This window comes from Eutrigla gurnardus, assembly GCF_963514095.1.
Source record: "Eutrigla gurnardus genome assembly, chromosome: 12".
Lineage (NCBI taxonomy): Eukaryota > Metazoa > Chordata > Actinopteri > Perciformes > Triglidae > Eutrigla > Eutrigla gurnardus.
In genome coordinates this window covers 9,478,511-9,501,340 of record NC_139926.1, presented here as the reverse complement: position 1 = coordinate 9,501,340, position 22,830 = coordinate 9,478,511, and the positions used below count along the sequence as shown (strand labels likewise).

General features: G+C 39.7%; 2 protein-coding genes across 7 annotated transcripts in view; both read left to right on the top strand.

Moving 5' to 3' along the window:
• Positions 1 to 510: 510 nt before the first annotated feature.
• Positions 511 to 11,284, top strand: prkag3b (protein kinase, AMP-activated, gamma 3b non-catalytic subunit). Of its 3 annotated transcripts, none has more exons than XR_014598097.1 (13): positions 511 to 781; positions 2,855 to 2,921; positions 3,877 to 3,983; positions 4,064 to 4,145; positions 5,284 to 5,342; positions 5,524 to 5,569; positions 5,662 to 5,716; positions 6,280 to 6,406; positions 6,593 to 6,758; positions 7,080 to 7,117; positions 7,664 to 7,810; positions 8,310 to 8,747; positions 10,197 to 11,284. XR_014598097.1 is itself a non-coding variant. In XM_084023328.1 (13 exons), the coding sequence occupies exons 1-13, from the start codon at positions 764 to 766 to the stop codon at positions 10,226 to 10,228; spliced, it is 1,038 nt and encodes a 345-aa protein (XP_083879454.1). In that variant the 5' UTR covers positions 511 to 763; the 3' UTR covers positions 10,229 to 11,284. The 3 variants fall into 3 exon arrangements, 2 of the variants coding, with proteins under 2 accessions (XP_083879454.1, XP_083879455.1); XM_084023328.1 differs by having other exon boundaries at positions 8,310 to 8,403; XM_084023329.1 differs by lacking the exons at positions 3,877 to 3,983; positions 4,064 to 4,145 and having other exon boundaries at positions 8,310 to 8,403.
• A 1,162-nt stretch (positions 11,285 to 12,446) lies between these two features.
• Positions 12,447 to 22,830, top strand: part of fer1l6 (fer-1 like family member 6) — a 32,168-nt gene continuing 21,784 nt past the window's right edge. For 2 of the 4 annotated variants that reach the window (XM_084022087.1, XM_084022084.1), the window contains exons 1-9: positions 15,351 to 15,693; positions 17,473 to 17,555; positions 19,050 to 19,161; positions 19,393 to 19,447; positions 19,936 to 20,067; positions 20,167 to 20,229; positions 20,364 to 20,442; positions 20,737 to 20,893; positions 22,014 to 22,200. In XM_084022087.1, the coding sequence (XP_083878213.1) occupies positions 15,656 to 15,693; positions 17,473 to 17,555; positions 19,050 to 19,161; positions 19,393 to 19,447; positions 19,936 to 20,067; positions 20,167 to 20,229; positions 20,364 to 20,442; positions 20,737 to 20,893; positions 22,014 to 22,200 (906 nt within the window). In that variant the 5' untranslated portion in view covers positions 15,351 to 15,655. Of the gene's footprint in view, positions 12,555 to 15,349; positions 15,694 to 17,472; positions 17,556 to 19,049; positions 19,162 to 19,392; positions 19,448 to 19,935; positions 20,068 to 20,166; positions 20,230 to 20,363; positions 20,443 to 20,736; positions 20,894 to 22,013; positions 22,201 to 22,830 lie in introns of those variants that run through there. The other 2 variants (XM_084022086.1, XM_084022085.1) reach the window with 2 other exon arrangements.

The following is a 22,830-nucleotide window of genomic DNA, read 5'->3' as shown; positions in this document are numbered from 1 at the left end:
CAGTCTATAAACTAGATAAACTATGTTAATAAGTCCCAATTAGGGCAAACCCAGAGAGTTTTGCAAGACTACCTTGCATTATTAACCATAACTTTATTTCCTTTCTATTTTTACAATTGAAGTAACAGGGTGAGGTTTGTGCTCCGAGTGCTTTCTGGTCCAAGTGTTCTATGCTGTCACTTGAAGTTGTCACCAGTGGGTGGTGAAGATGTACTTAATAACGTCTGTCACCATACTAGGGTATGTATCTGTCGTTAGCCCCCCCAATACTCCCTGTACACGTTTTCCCTCCTACTCTCTCTCTCTCTCTCTCTCTCTCTCTCCCCCTCCCTCCCTCCCTCCCTCTCTCCCTCTCTCTCTCTCTCTCTCTCTCTCTCCCCCCCCCTCCCTCCCTCCCTCCCTCCCTCCCTCTCTCTCTCTCTCTCTCTCTCTCTCTCTCTCTCTCTGTGTGTGCATGCCACAGGCCTCTCACCCTTCAGTCCAGATTTAGATCTCAGTCTTTCCCAGACATTCAGACACAGCTGGTAGTAGCTGGCCGCTAGTGCACACATTCTCTTGTCTCCACTTGTCTTTTTGGTCCCATACCGTCTCCTTTCCTTCTTCCACTCCTGCTCTTCTTCACTGTGCCTGGACTTCTTTATCTGAAATGGTAGCAGTGGCTGCCAGATGCCCGAGTCGGCCAGCAGCTCAAGGGTGGTAGTGTAGTGTTTCGCCAGTCGGTCTGGTTCCACAGAGGCAGACTTCCTGCTCCTCTTCCCCAACGATGGAGCCTCTTGCAGAGGTAAGACACGGCTGACTCACCCCCACCCCTTCTGATCACTCCTCTTCTGCTGACCAGTGTGTTTGTGTTGGTAACCGAGATATTTGTGTTTGGATATGGCTTTGTAACTGAGAAGCTGCAAAAAGAAAATCCACCAGGTCTACTTTTCCCCTTTCTTTGCATCATCTGTTTTCATTTAACCTTTTATAGTACAGGATATTCACATCTTGGATGTGTGTGTGTGACACCTAAACAAAGTGTACGTGTGTATGCACTGATTCTATGTTTGTCGCTGTTAAGCTGTGAGATGTCAACAGAGCCCCAGCTTGATTTCAATTTCATTATTGTTTGTATTTATTCTGTTCAACCTAGTTTTAGTATCCTAGTTTTTTTCATTTCCCATTTTGTTCATATATCTTATTTATAGTTGTGCAGTTTATAATATTTATCTTTATCTACCAAGTTTAACGAGAGTACAGTAGGTCAGAACTTGGTATATGGCTTGACCATGTGCATAATCTATTGTGGCCAAATTGGCATCAGGACAGTCTGTGGTAGAGTCTATAATGTGAGTTATTTTAAATTTTCTGCAATTTTCTGCAGTGGTCCCAGTAACATTTAGCTGCTAAAGTTGCTTTTCATATGGTTAAGCTACATCTGAGACAAATAACGGAGGACTGCTTGAATAAAGTCAACAATATAATCATGTTATTATCAACAATTGGCTTTTCTGGATTACTCATTTGAAGTTTTAAAGCGCAATTTATGTTACTTTGTTAAACAGACCAGACCTAGATGGCCCCATGACAATGCAGTGTTTATTCATAACAAACTGAAAACTACATCGACTGCACATTTACGACCACTTGTCAGCTTTACTTATACCTCCTCTGCTCTGATCGCCAACAGCTGTCTGCTTTTGGCGCATCCACCTCCCTCTCCCTCGCTCTACCACACAGCTACGCTCAAACTCTTAAAATATACATACAACTACAAGATTTGACCACATTTCAAACACATTATACCTACATATCCATAAAATATAAATTTTATATGAAAAGTGCCACTTTAATTTCTCAACTGAGGCTCCAAGGGTCGACCTTAGTTGGTAGAGAAGCAACAACAACTGTCTGTATTAAGAAGTGGATGAATGCGGAATCACTGATGATTTTGAAAGTGCAACGGCTAATTGGAAAACACCAACTTGACCGACCAATGGTGTAACTTCATCACTCACTCACTTCACGTTTATAAAGGTCGGCAGGGACATATTTTGGTAAGTCAACCAAGAAGTCGGCCTCGCACTGGTTCACTTGACAATCAGCCAATGAGATTGTTTTCCTTTTGATTATCTCAGAAGAATAAGTTCAATTACTCTGTGGTAAACATAGTATTATGATACTTTTTTTACCACTAAGCTAAAGGGGAACTAGTGTTTGGCGTGATGACAATTAGTAGTCTAATTCAACCACTTGTTAGCAAACGCCTTTTTAAAGAAGCGTAAAAGCTTCAAACTCACAAGAGGGGTATGCAATGACATATTTCATGCTGTGGAACAAAGCCTTTAAATCTCTTGAGCTTGTGTTAACCACACACTTTATTTCAGGCATCTAACCAAAAACCATAAAAAAAATAGCTTTCTCAATTACCATTTGAAACCATGTCAGAGGTGTGTAAAGATGGCTTTTTAATCATCAAGTGAATATCAGCAAATGTAATTAATAGTCCTGAAACATGTTCCAGATGAAGGTACTGGTTGTGGAAACGTTCCTTTAAATATAGTTTGATTTGCTGCGAGGCCATACAGGCGGATGGTTTCTTGTCTTTGAAGGCAACATAATGGACAAAAATAATTTCATAGACATACTAGACAGTAGATCCATCTAACCTTTCCCCCAACACTCTTGGTGGAAACAGAGCTGCTGCCACTTCCTCCCAGGCATGCTGGAAGTTGTAGTCCTTCCACAATATAGCCATTGGCCATATAGGGTAATGCCAGAGGCACCATCTATCCAAAATGAGGTTTGAAAAGACATTTTTTAAAACCTTTACTATTCTTCTGTTACTAAACTGTTGATATACTACCTTGACCAGGTCCCGTTATTTGAGATGGACCAGGAGGAGAATGAGGAAGAGGATGTTCTCTCTATGAAGTGCAGAGGTAATGAAGAGAATATTTTGTGTGTCTGTGTATTGTTTGACAATAGCCACTATTCCTGTACTACTCCCAGTATTTCCACTACTCCTACCTATGCCATGCCATCACCATGTTGGCTTTCCGCAGCCACGTGACACGAGAGGGTACAACCAAATGCTGAATAAGACTATTTTTGGCGACAGAAAAGATTCACAATGAACTTTCAAAACACAACATGAAATGGTTAAAGTTGCAAAACAGTGACAACTCCAAGACTGGACAATGCTGTGGTAATGACCAGTCAATCACAAGGTAGGCACACCCTAAAGCATACCCTGCTTTATTATCTGACTCTAAATGGGACTATAATTTACTTAATGACCACAAGCTGTTGTGGTTTCTCGGGCAGCTTCCCCAAAGATGTACATGTGTAGATTTGTGATGAATGAATCTTCGGAGTCAGGCAGGTGTAATGAGAATGATCTTTATTTAAACAGATATTGAGCCTGCGTCCGAAACCGTACATGTACACCCGGTTCTTCCAATCCCTGGCAGAGTCCTTCCTAGAGCTTCTGCACCTGTTCCACCTGAGAAGTCCTTGCCCAAATCTAAGGAAATCTAACCTCTCGCCACATGCCTTTATTTTAAAATGCTCTCTTTCCTGATCTGCCCTCTTCCCGCTCATACTGTCACCTTAGTAAATGTATCCTCTTACTATCCAATGGAAGAGAGAGGTTGCCAGGCCCTCCATCCTAAAGCTATATAAGGTCATGTGTAGCTTAACGATTTTGGAAGCAAAAAGATTATTTGTATAGTCTGACTTCCTATAGCTAACTTCTAAATGGACCCAATGAGAGACACCATTCATTTATGGCCCTAGGCCCTAACACCTTTGGCTTCACTTCTCAGACCTGGAGGTTGCCGGCTGTGGACTAGCAGGGTGAATCATGAATCAACACATGCTCTTGCACCCCTGCAGGCACAGACCCTGATACGTTCATATACATGAACTTCATGAAGAATCACTGTTGCTACGATGCCATGCCAACCAGCTCAAAACTGGTAATATTTGACACAACACTAGAGGTATGGGACACATTCTTTTTTTTTAACAGCAAAAAGCATGACAATTTTTGGGTTGTAATTATTGATGACTGTTTTGTCAGGTGAAGAAGGCTTTCTTTGCTCTGGTGGCTAACGGTGTGAGGGCGGCGCCACTGTGGGACAACAAGCTTAAATGTTTTGTGGGTGAGCCATAATACGTCTGTTTTTATCTCTCTTGTATATGCATACACTCGTATATTAGAGGTGTTGCGATTACATATAATCTAAGTGTATCAACTCATCAGTGTCACCCATATTGAAAGTCCTAGTGGAACAAAAGTTAGAGCATCTTTAGCTTGTGTAGTGTGAGTATTCCCCAATTCAATTGATAATTTAAGTGGTGTACAGTTACAGTTTGTGTCTTCCAAACATAATTAGCCAGTGTAAATCAGCCAGACATGTTTTCCTGAATAAATACAGAGGATAATGAATTTCTGATATGGACAAACATTCAGTGCCATTCTGTACTCTCATAGACTGCTGTCAAAAATGATTTAGTAATGAAAAAGTGCTGCGGTTGCATGCTCGCATTTAATAGATCTGTGACCTACATTAAGCTGACGCTCAGTAATGTGAGGGTTCATATTTCCTTCATGTGGATAGGTGGTTTCAAATGATGCTGGCCCAGTCTGTGTCCTCGCATTTAGAGGAAAGAGGGTCAACTCCTCATTTGTGTTACAAAGATCATCCCCCCACTTTACATGCAGACCAGGCAACTTCAGCAGGAAGTGCTCATTTTCTGCTCGTAATGGAAATGGGCACAACCTTAAACATGTGTGTCAAGTGCATCTCCATCAGCCTGAGTGAACTGACTAAATCCCAAAGATTAAAAGCAGACTTTGAGCCTAAAGTCACAATAGCAGCACAGTGAGGTTAAAATTCTTCCCAGACACAAAAAAACATCATTTTTGGATGAATAAAGAATGGAGTATATGCTATTTGTAGATTGTTAGTGAGCAACAACATAAAGAGAAGAGTCGAATATGAGATACTCATTTACCTGACAAGGATCTTCGTCAACAACTGATTCTTGTCTTTACTAGTGCTTTTTATATGTGTCAAAACTGTGTGTATGGTACATCGTATTTTATTTTGCCTACTCTTCTTTCTCTGCATCCTATGTCAGGTAATTGAAGTAGTAGTAAAACAAGTATAGAAGAGATCTGTCATTTGAATATATCTGCCACACAAGCGGTAATTGATTATTGAAAGATAAACAGAGCCAACACACACGTGTATATAATACTTATAAATCCACTTTCTGATCTCTTTGTGTTCTCAGGTATGTTGACCATCACTGACTTTATCAACATTCTCCATCGCTATTACAAGTCTCCTCTGGTGAGCTATGACCTTCATATTAAAGCATCGGCCTATAAATTTGATCTACCTGTGGCCACTTGGTGTTTTGTTGACATGCCATACAGTTAAGAATAACAATAGTAAAATACAGACTATGCGACTGTTATTCTTAATTTTTATCCAGATGCTGAGCTTTTTTTTTTTTTTTTTTTGTCTGCAGGTTCAGATCTATGAGCTGGAACAACATAAGATAGAGACATGGAGAGGTCTGTACAATACAACCATATCATTACATAAGCACAGCTACATTTGTTTTTGGTCATTTGTACTGACCTTGTGTTTGTCTCTCTCTCGGCAGAGATCTATCTACAGTACAGTATCAACAGACTGATCAGCATCACTCCTGACTGCAGGTGAAACCAGCCTTTGAAATATCTCATTAAACTCATGGTCAGTTACATTTGATTGTTTCAAATGCACAGCAGTTATAATTTCAGCCTAGAAGATACACTCACTCTGGTATTCAAGGGTGATATTTCAATCTTCCTTCGACCTTCACCTTCCTTTATTCCTCAAGTTAGGTCTGTTTTCATCAGTTTAAATAATATTTTAATAGCTGTATTCATAGAAGTGGGCCTAGTCATCGTGGAGTCACTCCTTGGTTTGTGACTTGGTTTTTAAGCTTTGCAATCTTCTTGGAGGGTTTTCTGGAGCCAGAAGTGACAATATTTGTATAAGAGGATGGAGCTGGCAATGTTAGCAAAAGCTAGCTACCTAGCTTGATCAGTAGGTGCATCCGTAACAAGGAAAATTAAAAAAGGATATTCACACGTCATATCATCGAGGGTATAACACAGTTGGGGTACAAAACCTGGTCTGCACCCGACGAAAGTAGCGCATAATGTGTCTTGTCCATGTTCCATGTCATTCAATGAAGTTATCCTGATCTTAAACTTGAGCTTTATTGTCTCCTCAGTCTGTTTGAAGCCATCTACTCATTGTTGAAGAATAGGATCCACCGGCTGCCCGTCATCGACCCGGCATCAGGAAACGTCCTCCACATCCTCACTCACAAACGCATCCTCAAGTTCCTGCATATCTTTGTAAGACATCTTCCCTTTGTGTCACTTTTCTGAGAATATTCCAAAGCCAGAGCTGGAACATTTTATACACATTTAATATTGTTTGTATTCCTGCTATTACTTCACAACAAAACACATTCATGTCTTCACAATTAGATTAAAAAAAGTTTTAGATACTGCATACAAGTTCTCTTCCCTCCATTCCAGGGATCTATGATTCCTAAACCCAGGTTTCTTCAGAAGCGGATCAACGAAGTGCCGATCGGTACCTTCAAAGAGATTGCAACAGTCCAGGAATCGGCCTCTGTCTTTGAAGCTCTGACCATTTTTGTAGAGAGAAGAGTGTCCGCTCTGCCTGTAGTCAATGAGCAAGGTACGGGTCATTAAGTTTGTTTTATGTATTAGAAGCTTTCACTCGAAAACACTTTGGATGCATTTTATTACAATTGAACTGAATGACTTGAAGCCTGATTTGCTTCAAGCTCAGGCCAGCAGTCAATAATCAAAAGTGGATGCCATTTTTGTTATTGTGTGTTTCTGGTGTTAAAGTTGCCTGATTATCTGTCATCAACAGCCAGTAAAAACCTACTTTTTTTTCTCATGATGATTGTCTTTTATGCATAATACGTTTTCAGTTGATATTGTCTGTGTGTACCGTCTATGGTCCCTCCACCTCTGTGTGTCTCCTCTACAGGTAAAGTTGTGGCGCTGTACTCCAGGTTTGATGTCATTGTAAGTTGGTTTCACACATCCTATAAATCTTGAGATTCCCATTCCTTGTCATGCTCAATCATATAGTTTGATGGTTGTTGTTTTTGTCTGGTTGAAATTTTATTGTGCTCTCCCTCCACTTTGGAAATACACAAATACCACAAATTCAATAGTGATTACAAGTCAGAAAAAAACTAAATAAATAATAAGAAATAACAATTATAGAGTGATTACTTGCCAATCATACAATGACTTAGTAGAATCTAAGAAAACCAAATTCACAAAAGCATAGATCAATGCCCTCATGAGAGAAGGACTCAAGCATTTTAAATCTCCCAAATGACTGCACAACACAGTAATTCACCTTGTAAACATCTAGAGTATACACATGGCTCACTTTAGTCAGGACTACACTGATTGAAGAAAACTCATTTAATATCACCCAATCCCAAAATGCCTGTGATGTATGTCAACATTAAATCTGGTAAAACATGGGATGTAATGATATCACTTAACATGCTATGGAATTCCACAATTACTTTTTTTTATTATTTCTCTGTCATTCAGAACTTGGCAGCCCAGAAAAACTACAACAACCTGAACATGACGATGCGGGAGGCTGTTGCCTCCAGAGCCTGCTGTGTGGAGGGAGTCCTCAAGTGTTACCCTCACGAAACCCTGGAGACCATCATCGACCGCATTGCCATGGCTGAGGTAACACACATGCACTCACCGTGTGTCTGATATAGATTTATAAATGCAGGACCAATCATGTTCACATATTGATTGATGAAGTCATGTTTTTAGCAAAAAAAAAAGTGGCAGCTACAGCATCTTTAGCTTCAAAGACACCAGACTCCAGTCAGACAACAGCAATTTTACCTCGCTGATCACAGAAATAAAAATTAAGGGACACAAAATAGAACCCACCAAAATTATTTGGTTTGTCTTTCCGCTGATCCAAGAATCACCAACTGTGGTTAGGCCGAAATAAACCTTAAATTCACCAAGTTAGATGTGAGAAGAAACGTCAGTTACATGAGCTTCTCAAAATGTTTTTTACCTTGCTTATCATTGTAAAACACACTCATCAAAACTGTCTTTCTTAGTCTCTCCCATGGGCTTTCCACTGTTGCAACAACCACCAACTGTGGCTTGAGCGTTTGAAAGAGAGTGACTAAGTGACCAAATCTTGTTTATTTTTGTTCCTCAGGTGCATCGATTGGTGTTGGTTGACGGTGACGATGTGGTGAGAGGCATAGTTTCTCTATCTGACCTTCTCCAAGCCTTGGTTCTCACTCCGGCAGGTATTGAAGCACTGTATTCCTAAGTCCAACCCTTCCATTCACTCCTTTCTCTTTGTCTCAATCCTCCGGTTATTCGTCCGACTGCCTTCAAATCCTTCTGGCCATCTATGCATCTGTCCTCCTGACAAAACCCTTCTACATCTTCAACAATTCTTATATATCATTACACAAACTACACCATGCTGCCAACTCTCACTTGATCCATCAAACAAAATTCTCCTGGAGTGGTCAGTTTCCTTACCTTCCAAGTTCTACAAAGTCCTACAGTCCCCCAAAGTCTTCATGCTGCAGTTCCTTCTCTGCAACCACTATGTCACCAGCACCTCTTAGCCAACAAATCCCAGGTAGGAAGCCCGACCTGAGCTGCTGGTGGCTACCTGTCTGAGCTTGCATCTTCATTTTTCCTTTAAATTACAAATTGTGCTGCTGCCTGTTGTGGTTCGTCTGTAGATTCTTGAAAAGGATGATTTGAGGTAGAATTAGAACCAATGTAGTTATGTCAAAATTAATTAAAGGAAACATGTGCCTTGTTCACAACTACAATCCATTTTTTGCTTGCAACTATAGAGGCAGTGAATCCCAAATAATTTGCCATCAAGGTGCACACATGCTGTGATTTTCATTCCAATGTTTTACAATTGCTCTAAGAATCTGGGGACAGATGTGTCTGTACACCTGTAACTGATGTGATGATAACTTTTTTAGTAGAAATTTGTTTCCTGACAGATCTCAAGATTTAGGTTGTCTGTGTTTCGGGAATCAAAATTAACTGGTGCAGTGTCCGTTGAAAAGAAGCCTGTTCAGAACGGGCTAGTTGATCTTGCAGTTTTCTTAAGCACCACTCATCTAAACAACTTCATACTGTGTTCCCTTGGGTCCCCAGCAATATACACCCAAGTTAGACCTCTTCTAGCCTGACATGTCAGAGTATCCAACCATGTCTCTTTTGTCATTTCTTCATCGACTAGACTGAACTAAATATCGCAAAAGTTGAGGTTCAAAGTTTATTCGAATTATTATTATATTATATTATTTTGGAAAAATATTTTCGCTTTTGCCCGGTTGTCACTAAATTGTAGATTTTTGTTCTTTGAGAGCTTTTAAGTCTCCTCATCCATGTTGGCTTAAAACATGGTAACTGGGCAAACACTGGGCAAATGTGATGGAGCGTTTAAGAGCAATGATAATTAATTAACATTGCAAGTCTGCTCTATCATCCTTGTCCTCTGTCCGCATGTCATGCTGCAATTACATCATATCAGATTTACCCTCGATACGAACAGCCATCTTGGAGAAATTATTTGTACCTTTCGGATGTGCAGCTCCAACTTAGTTTTCGCTGTGCTCCCTGAAGTCAGTCAATTAGTTTATCAAGGAACATATTGTGATCAACACGACATGACACTAATAGTTGATATTAGCTCTTTAATCCACCCAGGCTGTATAATACAATATCGTCCATATTTTCTGGTTCCTCTGATATGATGTAAACATGTTTTTGATTGTTGATGACATCGACTGCAGTATTAGACTGTGTGTTTAGTGCTTGCCTTCTGTCTGCAAACTAAATATTGGATAGATTATTGATTTAGTATTGTCAATGTGTATTACATTGTATAACATTGTATTCTGTAGTTATATAACAGCACTCTAAATGTTCAACATTGGTTGAAATGAGTTTATAGTCACGTACAGTTACATTCACTCACTGTCGTCACAAAAGTTAGACTTGGAATCAGAAATTAAACTTGAATGAGTGAAACATTTTTCCTCTGTTATTTGATGTTTTACAGATATTTACGAGAGATCATGCTGTCAAGAATGAAGAAAACAAGATGGACTCGTCCAATGAGTCTACGAGATGGCAATGTTAATGAGAGGTTCGAAGAGACGGACTGGTTTCAACCCCAGTCCAGAAGACAAATATGGAAAGTAAAAAAAAAAAATCAGTTCTCTCTATGAGTAGCAATAATTTGCCCATTAGCGAAAAACTATTTTTTTTCCAAATGAAGCTGCTTAGTGGTCTTAGTTATTAGTTATAATACCGCCAAGTCCCACCGCACTGTACTGTGATTGGCAGATTATCTGGTGAAGGCAATTTGCTTTCTAATGCTGTGACAAGGTGGGTGGATGAATTGTTACATTTTACTCTAATTCCACCATGCTTTCATATTTGTTACAGAAAATTAGTTGAACAAAGTTATGACTCTCCTGGCAACAGCAATATGTTTTCTACGCTGTGACAAGTGTGTGACTTGTTACATTTCAATTATGTAGGAGCTGACATGTTTGCTAGCTAACTTGCTAATTCAACCATGTTGGTGCGCTAACATTACATTAGTGAGCACAGTGTTGTTGAGCACAACAACGTTATCACTCATCTGACGATAGCAATCTGCTTTCCTACGAAATATGTGGGGATGAATCATTAAGTTGTTAAAAAAAATTAGTGGCTGGATAGTATTCTAACTTACATAGGTATCAATCAATGTCATCATATTGATTGGAGGGCATGTTTGTTAAGTTGTGTTAGAATATGGGGGGGAGAAGTGATGTTATGTTTAATGGTTTGTACTTGACTTTCCAGTCTTAGAATGATAACACATTTTCATATATTGAAAATATTCGATCTTGGAATTGTGATCATGTTTTTGTAAATGCACTTACGGGCCAGTCATAATTTATATATTACTCACATGTTGTGCACATTATATTGACCCCAACTATCTTGTTTTTATTTGACTGGATTCTTCGTATTCATCCAGCATCTGTGCAAGGTATCCTCTATTGGACGTTCTTCACCATATTAAAACTTAATCACTTTATTATAAAACAAAACGATACTGTCTCTGAAGCTACGTATTGTAGTGATCAGTACAATTCAAAGAAAAGTGTTTCTTCTTTTTTTTTTTTTTTTTTACATAAAATTTATACTTGAAATTGTGTTGTTTTTTTCTCCATGAACATGCATCAGAAAACACATCCTCACAATGTATTGGTAACAATGCTATAAACACCAATGCCTGAGGTAATTTCCTGGAAACACATATAGCGGTTTCACCTGGTGATATGATCCATCCATCCATCGTCTACTGCTTATCCTGTATTCAGGGTCGCGGGGTGGCTGGAGCCGATCCCCGCTGTCATTGGGCGAAGGCAGGGTACATCCTGGACAGGTCTGGTGATATGATGTCAGTACTAAAAGCACATTATAGTTTTGGGATTTTTTGTTCACAAGTCAAACTGTGATAGGTGAAATTTAGGTATTTGTAATGTTAATGTGGTCCAGCTGATATATGATACTACATGAAGCCCACTCTACCCGGTGATAAGACAGCTGATGTGTGTGTCTGTGGGCCTGTTGTCTGCTGATCCAGGTGTGACTGCTCTGTTTACCAGGGGTGGATTTGTTGACTCTACCACTTTCATACATCCTGGTCACATGATTACCAGGCTGCCTGAAAACACACACACACACACACACGCACATGCACACACACACAGTAAATACCTCTGCTTCTGCTTGTATGTCAACGTTCCTTCATATGTGATGCAAGGAAGATTACAACTAATGAATGTTAATTCATTGTTAATGTCAACTTCAACAAGCAGCATGTTTTCTAACCAATGGTAAGAAGTAATATCAATTCCATTGATAGTAATACAATCAATACCACAGTGTTGACTCTCGTAGCCATACTACATCTGCTACTGCCACCAGTACTGCTACTTAGTATAGAAACATAATTATGAAATTATGTCATTTATTCATACATTATTTATTTAAATTATGTAAAATGAAATATAAAAAATAAGAGAAAAAAACAGAAGTGATCGAAATTAATAATAATATAGAGAAATAATAATAGAAAACAATGAACGTGAACTACTTTTAGAGACTCTCTGGCTCTTGACGTCCCCAGCAGGTAATCAAATAACAATGAATGAGCTGGCCATGCATCAGTAACGTGCTCCATCTGCTTTACAACCTCATCCTCTGAACAAACAGTTCAACCACCAACCACTAGTCCAGGCTGTTACTATACCTTAACATCTGACTCTGAGTCACCACACGCAACAACATGCAGTTGTCTTGCTGCTGCAACTAAGTGATACTTACTTCTGTCTGCAGAAATGGATCCCAAACTCAGGTAGGAGACCGCCTCTGTCCTTTGATTACTGCAGCTGATCAGTCAACTTGGTTGGATTTTACCAACCTGAACTGAATGTATGTAAAGTCTGTGTAGTTTAGTTTCTGTGAACCACATACAAATAAGACAATAGCGGTTTCCTCGTCATTCATCTCAATGAGACCACTGCTTTAACACAGCAGAGGGTCTGAAAAGAGAAGAAAAAACAATTGCCACATCTCTTGAGACAGCCAAATGCCAAACCAAATGGGGGGCTTAGCTCATGAGGTAGAGCGTTTGGCTGGCAACCGTAAGATGGCCGGTTCGATCCCCGGCTCCTCCTAGCTGAGTGCCTGGTGTCCCTGAGCAAGACACCTCACCCCAATTGCTCCTGACAAGCTGGCTGTTGCCCTGCGTGGTTGACTCCGCCGTCGGTGTGTGAATGTGTGAGTGTCATTAATGTAAAGCGCTTTGGAGAAAAGTGCTATATAAATGAGGCCATTTACCATGAATGAAAATGTGGTAATTCAGCTGTTTACCTGATGACCATTGAGACTGAGGATGTGTCAATTGTCACCATGGTAGCACTGTAGAGCTGGAAAATCAACAGTGAACATCTGATATCCAATCGGAAGATCGATGGTACGATCCCCGGCTCCTCCAGTCAGAAGTCTCGTTGGGAAAGACAATGAACCCCAAATTGCCCCCGCAGGCTGTGCCATCAGTGTATGATTGTGTGAGAATGGGTGAATGTTGTCATGTGGTGTAAAGCACTCTGAGTGATGGGAAATACTAGAAAAGTGATGTATAAATGCAGGTCCATTTACCATTTTTCCATGCTTCCTGGATTGTACTCCGCTGGGAAGCGTAGCAACATTTCTGCACTGACCAGACACCTAACGCAGAGCTATTCTCAGTCTAAACACCTGTTTAGGAAAAATACATTTGATAAATTGGCACCCAATTCTAAATGTTAGTGTTGAGTCCTGAATGGTTTGCTTCTATATGATCTGTGAGATTCACTGTGCTGAAGATGATATGCCATTTGACACTAGGATGTTTTCACTTTCATCCAGTGAAAGAGGAAAGTTTCTGTGTTCAACTTAAAGCCTTAGTTTATCTGCTCTAGAAGCCTCTACTGCACATACACTGAGAATGGGCTTCTTAGTGAAGTAGGAAACTGGAAATGATCAATATTTGCATATTGATGGATTTGGGATTTTTCAGTTAGGGAGATTGAGTAGATGTGTTTTTAAGTATTTTTGTATATGTCTTTAAACAATTCAGCCTTTTGGGGGATACAATACTTGTTTGCTGTCTCACCAAGAGTTACATGGAATCAGAGTTACGAAATAATGTGATGTTGACAAATTGATAAATTTGATGAAGAAAAGACAAAATCCAACAATAAATAAATCCTAGAAACAATGCATGATATAACTATTACATCAATCACACTGCAGGAAATTAATTATTTTGGGCATCAAACCCAAAGTGATCCATGGCTGAGATCCCCAACGACTGCACTATTTCCTGCTCTTTGCATCCTGTTTGTTAAATAAAACTACTGTGGCCAGTAGTTTGAGGAAACTACTGAACCTTTTTAAAAATCAAAACTATTTATTTATAACTTGTTTTCAGCAATTTATACCTTCAGTAGGAACCAAAGGGCTTGGGACTGAGTACCACAGACCAGAAGAAGTCATAGAAAGTTCAAGTCTTGAGAGGGAGTTTTGAGCGAGACTAATGCATTGCTGGTTTTAGTCTTGTCATGGGATTTATTTGAGCAGCCTCCATGTGTATTAATATTGATCCACGCCAACCTGTTCTCACTGCCAAGGCTTCAAATAATCCAACTTCATTCAACTGAAGTATGAAGAGGAGGTAGTCGACACAAGATGGACGGCAAGGGGAGAGGATGTGGATCAAACAAACCCAGGACTTTAATCCAGCAGGACGCTGTTTGGGTCCCCTGTGAAACTAAGCATAAATGTTGACTTTTTGCCGCATCAGTTATGAGTACCGTGAATCACATTTGTGTCATGTGACTAATACTCCTTATTCACGTGAGTCGTGAGTCAGTGAAACGTCAACAGCTCTCTTTTTATGAAACCTCTAAGCGAAAGCTCTAAGCATTTAATAGCATGTGTTGACAGGCTGTGGCTGACACATGCAGAAGTGATGCTAGAGGTTTATATAGAGCTTCACAGTTTGAAGCTTTAGCGACTGACCAAGCTGCGTTGTTTGATGCATTGGAGAGACAACTTGTTGACCAGGCACCAGCAGCAGTCAAACTAACCTAATAATAACAAAATATAACCTTCAGATCACTCTGTTCTGATGAAAATGGTAGCCAAGTTCAACTTCAGTCATATTCTTCTACCTGTGTTTTAATGTTAAAGGAGCGAGGTATTTTCATCATCACTCTCAGTGATAACAACTGAAGTGAAGGAGAAAACACTGCTGAGTTGAAACACTCTTGTGGGAACATTCTGACTGTGATGCTGTGTTAATAAGTGAGGTATCCTACTCTCATCTACATCTGAATAGCTCTTAAATAAAGTGAGAAGGGCAGGTCCCTTTAATTAAAACCACAAACTAACACAACACTTAATGAAAACGAGCCGCTGAAACCACAGCAAGTTAAACATGGGGCCAGATAGGATCCGAATGTTGTCTTTGGACCAAGGAGTGGAGACAGTCAGGGTTAAGGGATATTTAAAACTGGATCAAGTTGATTCTTTCACGCAGGCTTTGGTGACGTGTTGAAGGATGTTTTGATAAGTCTCTATTTACAGTGTATGTATAATGATAAAGGCAGTTGTAGTGAAGGAAGGGCTGTAAGGAGTGAGAACTATGAGAGACCTGAGAGCTGAATGATTCTGAGCTGGAAAGTAGGCAGTGTCGTATTATTCAGCTTTTTCCAAGAGAGGCAATGTCTTAAATCTTAATCTGGGCAGAGAGAGAGATGAGGAGGAAGCTCTGGCAACATTTAGCACTCAGACAGCAGAAAAGCAACCAGACGTGTATTGCTTGTGGGGGAAGTTGGTGTTTTGTTGTGAAGTGAAGGACCTGAACCGTTCTGGTGCCTGTTAGTAGAAGCATCTCTGGACTTCAACAGAATGGATCCCAAAGACAAAGGCACTGCAACCAAGCGGCGGTGAGCACTTTAAAGGATCTTTTGCGTTGGACATTTTATTGCATCTATATGACTTCAGAACATTGGAATTGGAGGTGAAGGAAGATTAACACTGAGTGAAAAAAATAGCTCTCAGATTAATATTCAGAAAGAAAAAATCAATTATTGGTTTACAACCCCACGTATTTAAGGCTGTTTCTTTTTTTAAGGAACACTTCAAGGAGTTTTAATGCAATGCTTTTTTGCTTTTCTTTCAAATGTTGAATGCATTTTTGAGGGAAGTCTACTGTAATAATTAGAATCAGTTTTCAGAATCACAGTAAGTGATCTGACAAAGTAAATGACATACATGCATTTCAGAGTGAGAATATCTTACTTATAAGGCAACTCAAACCCAGAAACAAAACCCAAATGACCAAAATAGCACATTAAGATAAAATTGTAACCATAGAATAGAACGGAAGCATCACTTGAAGAACTAAAGAAGATGGCACTGAGGCTTCACTGACCCTCAAAAGGAAATTATTACTGCTGTATTATAATTACTCCTCATTTAGAGCAAATAGCAGTGATACAAATAGTGCAAGTGAGAGGGAAAGAATAAATAATACTAAACTAAACAAAAACAAAAAAACTCATTACGCATTTATGATGCAAAATGATTGTATTGAGCCTGATGCTTTTCTGATTCAGTGCTGACAGATGATTCTAATGATGCTCCAGCAGCAAAGTGGCATGTGTCGAGTGCTTTCTGAGTTTCTTTTTGCATAGGTCTGTGCTGGTAGCATGACATAGTAGTTTATTCATCTTGCAAAATGAACAAACAAACTTATCATACTAAATATTTGATGCAAGTCAATGAATGTGTTAAGTCTTTGAACCACCGACCGTAGGCAGTAGGGTTGGGTACCGAAACCCAGTACCAGTATGGCACCGGTTCCAATGTAAACGGTAGTAACCAGACCGAATAAGAAGGAACATTCCGGTGCCTCATTTCGGTGGTGTATTACTTGTTGAGGATCAAACAAAACTAGCAAAGATGCTAAAGGCAAAACGCTCAAGGTCTGGCGTCATATCATGCCTCAGGATGCAGACTACTACGATCAGTAATTAATGCTGTAAAACAATGTCATGCAAGGGGGGTAACACGTCAAATTTAATAAAACATCTGGTGAGTCCCTGGTCGTGATCCCCACATTAATCTCCAGTATTATTATATTGTTGTTTTTGATATTATGTAAACTGTGATTTTCTTTTAACAATTATGCTATTGTATAACTTGTTTTAAGTTAATTGCATTTAATTTGGCTCTGGAAATAAAAGGGCATTGTTTTTTTACAAAGTGTGTGCATTTTGAGGTATTTAAGTACCGGTTCAAGTACTGTTTAAGCACAGAAACCGTTTAAAAAATAGCGAGTAGGCACCGGTATCGGAAAAAACCCGACCGATACCAAACCCTGGCAGGCAGACACTTTCTTGACTGGTGAAGACCACCAAGCCTGCACTGCGGTCATCTTCACCTCTTGGGCTACTTGCTTTTGGGGGGTTTTGCTCTCAGTCTGGCCACCAGCCAATAATAATCATGTTACGTTTGAGGCCAGCTGGATGACTTGGCAAATCAATAATCGTGTGCAATTTGGCCAAAAAACATAATGAAAACTAAATGACCAATTAGTTGATTTGCTGATTAAAAGTCCTAATCAAGTCCATTGTCTTATTTCAGTGCACTGCAATTGTAGGTACATCAGCTGGTAAAATAAGATTTGACTGATTGAAAATGATCTTCTTTTCTGTGAGCAGAAAGGCCAAGTTGATGTTTGGCCTGAAAGTAAAGAAGAAGAAAGTCAACAAAGACTTAGTCCTGGCAAATAAGGGAGCTGTGGGTAAGGCCTGCAAAACAAACACTCTCTCTCCCACACACACACACACACACACACACACACACACACACACACACACACACACACACACACACACACACACACACACACACACACACACACACATTTTCATGACTTTTGAGGACATTGCATTGACTAACATTAATTTCCTGGAGACTTACCGTAACCGCTACCAGCCTATTCCTGATCCTTACTCTAACCTAAACCTAACATTACCCTAACTTTAACAGTCCTCACCCTGAAAATGTAATGATTTATGTTATAGGGACGTGCAATTGTCCTCATTTAGTCTAAAAAAAAGTGTGACTGCTGTCAGATGTACTGTATGTCCCCACATAAATGGTAAAACAGAACACATGCACACACAATCTCACAATCTTGGTTGTATTAACAGTGTTCAATAGAGACTAACCCTTGTCAAACAGTCACCTGTTGAATAATGGTGTGACAGCAATTATGTGTCATTTAGGTTTTTGGGAACAACACAGAACATCAGCCATCACACAATGTAATTGTCCCCGTTAATTGCAGTGCTAATTGATGTCTAGTGAAAGGATTTAAAGATGGTCGGGACCTTCTGTGGTTTTCACATGTTTCAGCTTCAAACAAGATGTCAGTGTGGACTCCGACATGAACATCTGCATTTGATTGATTATTCCAAAGTCTTTCCAAAGCCACACAACCACAATCAAATAGGACTTTATTTTCAGACACGCCTTTGTGTTATCACTATTGCTGGTTTTAAAAAAATAAATAAACATAACATATAACGTGTCATATTTTTGTATAATTTAATATCCACTACTGATACTACAAAATATGACAGCTTGATGTTGACTTCTTCCTTTTTTGGGGGGAATTTGTGACTTTATTTTTTGTTTTATGTCGTTTCCTGCCCTTTTATGTGGATTGGCGCTGCAGGCCATTAACCAATGCTAATGCAGATCACAGGCACTTTCAATTGAGGATTTAGGAGAACAGCATAATTCATCATTACGAAAACACAATTGACCCTTCGCTAAGTATCACCCCTCGAATGCAGACTGGCCATAGTGTAGCATCGGCCTGCTCTAACCATGGTTGTGCTCCATATTTTATACTGGATTGTTTTTCACGTTTACAAATCCGTTTCAAATGAGTCTGCCAAAATATTACCAAAGTAATTTTGTTGTGTTTACCAAAGTATTTTTTTTTTTTTTTTGCGTTTTGTTTTGTTTGAATTTAAAATGTTAACTACATGTTTTACCATACCAACCATGATCCCGGAGAAAATCATTTTCTAAGCATAATCGAGAGTTCAGATCATTTTTATGGGAACAAAAATTTGTCGGAGAGAGCGTTGCGATTTGAAAAAAATCTCCAGGAAATGAATGTTAATCTATGTAATAATAATAGCATGTGTGTGTGTGTGTGTGTGTGTGTGCGTATGTGTGTGTGTGTGTGTGTGTGTGTGTGTGTGTGTGTGTATGTATGCAGACAGTGAGGTGGAAATGCCCTCTGAAGTATCTCCCTTGCTGGAGGAAGAAAACATTGAGGACCAACCCGGAACCTCTGCAGTCAGAACCAGAATAATTCCAAACAATAAGAGGTATGAAATATTTACATAACTTATTGCCAGACTTCCTAAAATAAACATGATATTTGGAAGCCCTGTCCCCCATGTGTGTCCTTTTCTCTTTCATCTTGTTGGTCTGTTGGTGGTTGACTGTGCTGTGATGATCAGTCTGGCTAACCGTTTACTGCTGTTACAGACAGTTATTGCTGTATTAATCTATTCATGATCAGATTGAGAAACTGACCTGAAGTGAAACTTCTCCAGGGCCAAACTGAAGACTCGCATCCAGAAGTGTGAAGGAAAACCACAGAGCTTCCAGGTAACAGCATACAGAAAACACAGCTACGGACTATAATTGTTGATATGATTTCAAAGGGCAGATTAAACTTAAACAATTCTCATTGGACCTCTGTGGAGTAGAAACTGCTCATCAAATGAACAAATTATACTTTTAATAAAGAAAGAGGAATAATTAGGTACAACATTACATACAACAAGTAACCAGTGCAATGCAGCAACAGCAAAACATAAAACAGTACACATGTATGATGTACAAGTTGGTGAAAGGAATACAAATATTAAAATGTGAAGGAAACCTTTAACAATAAACATGCAAAAGCAGCTGAGATAGGCTCCAGCACCCCCGCGACCCTGAATACAGGATAATCGGTTGACGATGGATGGATGGATGCAAAAGATGTTCTTTACAGTATGAGACATGTGTGTAATATATGACGTCTTTTAACTCCTGACAGAATCCTCCTCATCTGTGTAATGGTATGTAACCTTTCTTTGTCTCGCCGGTAGATTGCCTTTAACATCACAGAGGCCAGGCAGCTGGTGGGAGAAAACATCGACCCCAGTGTGGTGATTGAGATCGGTGATGAGAAGAAACAGACTTCAGTCAAAGAAGGAACCAATGCTCCCTTTTACAATGAGGTAAGAATAAACCCTGAAAAACCTTGTGATTTTACTTTTATGGTAGACTTCATTTGCATCTGTCTCGAGACTAATTGTCCCCTCTCTTTTTCCTGCAAGTATTTTGTGTTTGACTTCTTTGCCCATAAAGAGGTCTTCTTCGACAAAGTCATCAAGCTCACGGTGAGTAAAAAAAACTACTCTGTGAATAGAAGATCAAAGTCAGTTGTTTTTGTTTGCTATCATGGTAGTTTCGGGTTGCCAGGATCAGATTCAAGCTTGAGCCCTGTTTCTTTGGTGTATCTAATTTTTTCAAGGTCATGCACTCTAAAATGCTGAGGAGTTTCTGTGTTGGGTCCTTTAAGCTGGATGTGTGGACAGTCTACAAACAGCCAGGTAGCTTGCCTCTTTCTGACATATCAAATCAAATCAAATCAAGCTTTATTTATATGGCACCTTTCATACTTTGCAGTAACATAAAGTGCCCTACAGAAAATAAGAGCGAACAAAACAAAAACAAAACAAAATATGAACAACAAAGAAACACCATTAAACCCAAACCTCCCACCCCCACAAATATACACAGCTCTTAGTTTACTTAGAGAAGAGGTAAAAAGCAACACCTTCAAGGGTATTTCATTCATTTTCCCACCCAGAAGTCAAGCTACTGTCTCTTTCTCACACCCCCAGGTCACCAGTTCATGAATAAGTGGGCAACGCTGACCAATCCTGGTGATATTAGCACTGGGGTCAAAGGTTATGTCAAGTGTGACATCAGCGTCTCAGCAAAGGGGGACGCCATGCAGCCAGGACCAAAAGCAAGTGATGCTGAGGAGCAGATAGACAAGTATAATACCCATCTTATTTTTCTGAATTGTGTTTTGCAGTAATACTACTTTATTGAGGGCAGTTGTTTTTTCTGGAAGAGGTTCAGAAACAGGACCGATATTTAAGAGATACCTTATAGTTGTTTTGAGGCATAATCTAACATACAACATCATGTGCACCTTTGGAACTGTTTGTTTTCACCTCTATCAAAAATCTTCAGAGATACCAAATATATCCACTTCAATAATGATACAAATCACTCAATATGAGATGCTTTCCACTGAGAGGTTTGTCCATTATTGTCTTTTTACAGCATATGTTTGATATTTCCATTAGTTTTTGCCATTAATGCCTTATTCTCCCTAATAACAAGTATAAGCCATTTTGATCATATCTCTCTATATGCAGATGACGGTCTACAATTTTACAACGGTCAAACGTTACTCATGATGGCTCGGCTGATAAACTGTAACTTCTCCAAATGAATTGAGCAAAATGGTTAAGTAATATCAGATAAAACAACGGGCAATTGCACAGTAAGGAAATTGCAACAAGCCCTCCAACTCATACGACCAAATAGGTCGTGTGTCACGTCCTCAAATATACGACCTCTGGGAGCGTATTGCGGAGATTCTTCCGCAACGATAGTAGTGGTTAAGGTTAGGGTTAGATCGACGTGTGGAGGGGGTCTCTGCCGATGATTGACGAGGGGCAATCGTCTGCGCACGCGCGGGGGGGGGGGGGGGTGGGGGGTGGGGGGGGGGTAGGTTTAGGTCGACGTGTGGGGGGGGTCTCTGCCGATGATTGACGGGGGGCGATCGTCTGAGACACCGGAGTGTCGATATTTACTTGACCGCTAGAGGGCGCGCTATTTTGAAACGTAACATATGGTCGTAATTCGGTGCTTGACACACGACCTATGTGGTCGTTTTCTCGAGGAGGACAGTCTGGGAAATTACCATAAGAAAACAAGAGACTGCCTGTTCATCCAGTCTTCTTGTTCAGCTTTCCTTGCTGAACTGGTATCTTGACACAAAGTCAACAGCAGCAGCATCATAAAACCCAATTGGATGAATTGGTTATATCATTATGGGTTTGCCTGAAACTTAATTGTGTTGCCATGATGTCCTCTTCTTCAGAAACCTGCTGATACCAGAGGGTTTTCCCTCTGAGCGGCCCTGGGCCCGTTTCTTTGTGAAGGTGTTTCGAGCTGAAGGCCTTCCACGGAACAACTCCAGCATAATGGCCAATGTCACCAAGGCTTTTATAGGAGACAACACAGCACTCATCGACCCATATGTTGTGATCAGCTTCTTCAAACAAGTGGTGGGTTGATTATCGACTTCTTGCAAATGGCATTTTTACATACACATAGGCTTAAAGTTGTACAGGGATTATTTACTCACAGATGTGTTTTAAGGAAGGGGTTTTAAAAATGATGAATACAAGAACAAATTCCAAGTAGCAAAAATGTATTTTACTTCAGACACATTTGCAGAAATATCATGTTGAAACTAAGCATTGTTGATGGTTGCAGACATGGCAATTATTAATACAAACACCATCAACACAGCCCCCAGTAGACCGCATGTAGCGTCAATGTTTCTACTTATTACATTTTGGTTTTTACTGTTTAATTATTTATTTTACCTTTATTTAAGTGTTTTTTTTTTTTTACTTTTGCATTTTGTGGTTGCACTTTAACACTGTAAACTGTAACACTGAAAATGTCCCTGCTGTGGAACTAATACGCGATTTCTTTATCCTGCCCTCATAGTTTTCGACCAAAGCCATTGCCACGGCATTGTCTTGAGAAGACACTTTGATGTTGTTGTTTTTTCTTAAACATATCAGCTCCAACAACAACTAGGGCCACTTTCAGTCAGCTTTTTATCCATGTTTGAAATTCAGTGTAGCAAGTTGTTTTATGCGAGTTGAAATTATCTTTACGTCTCC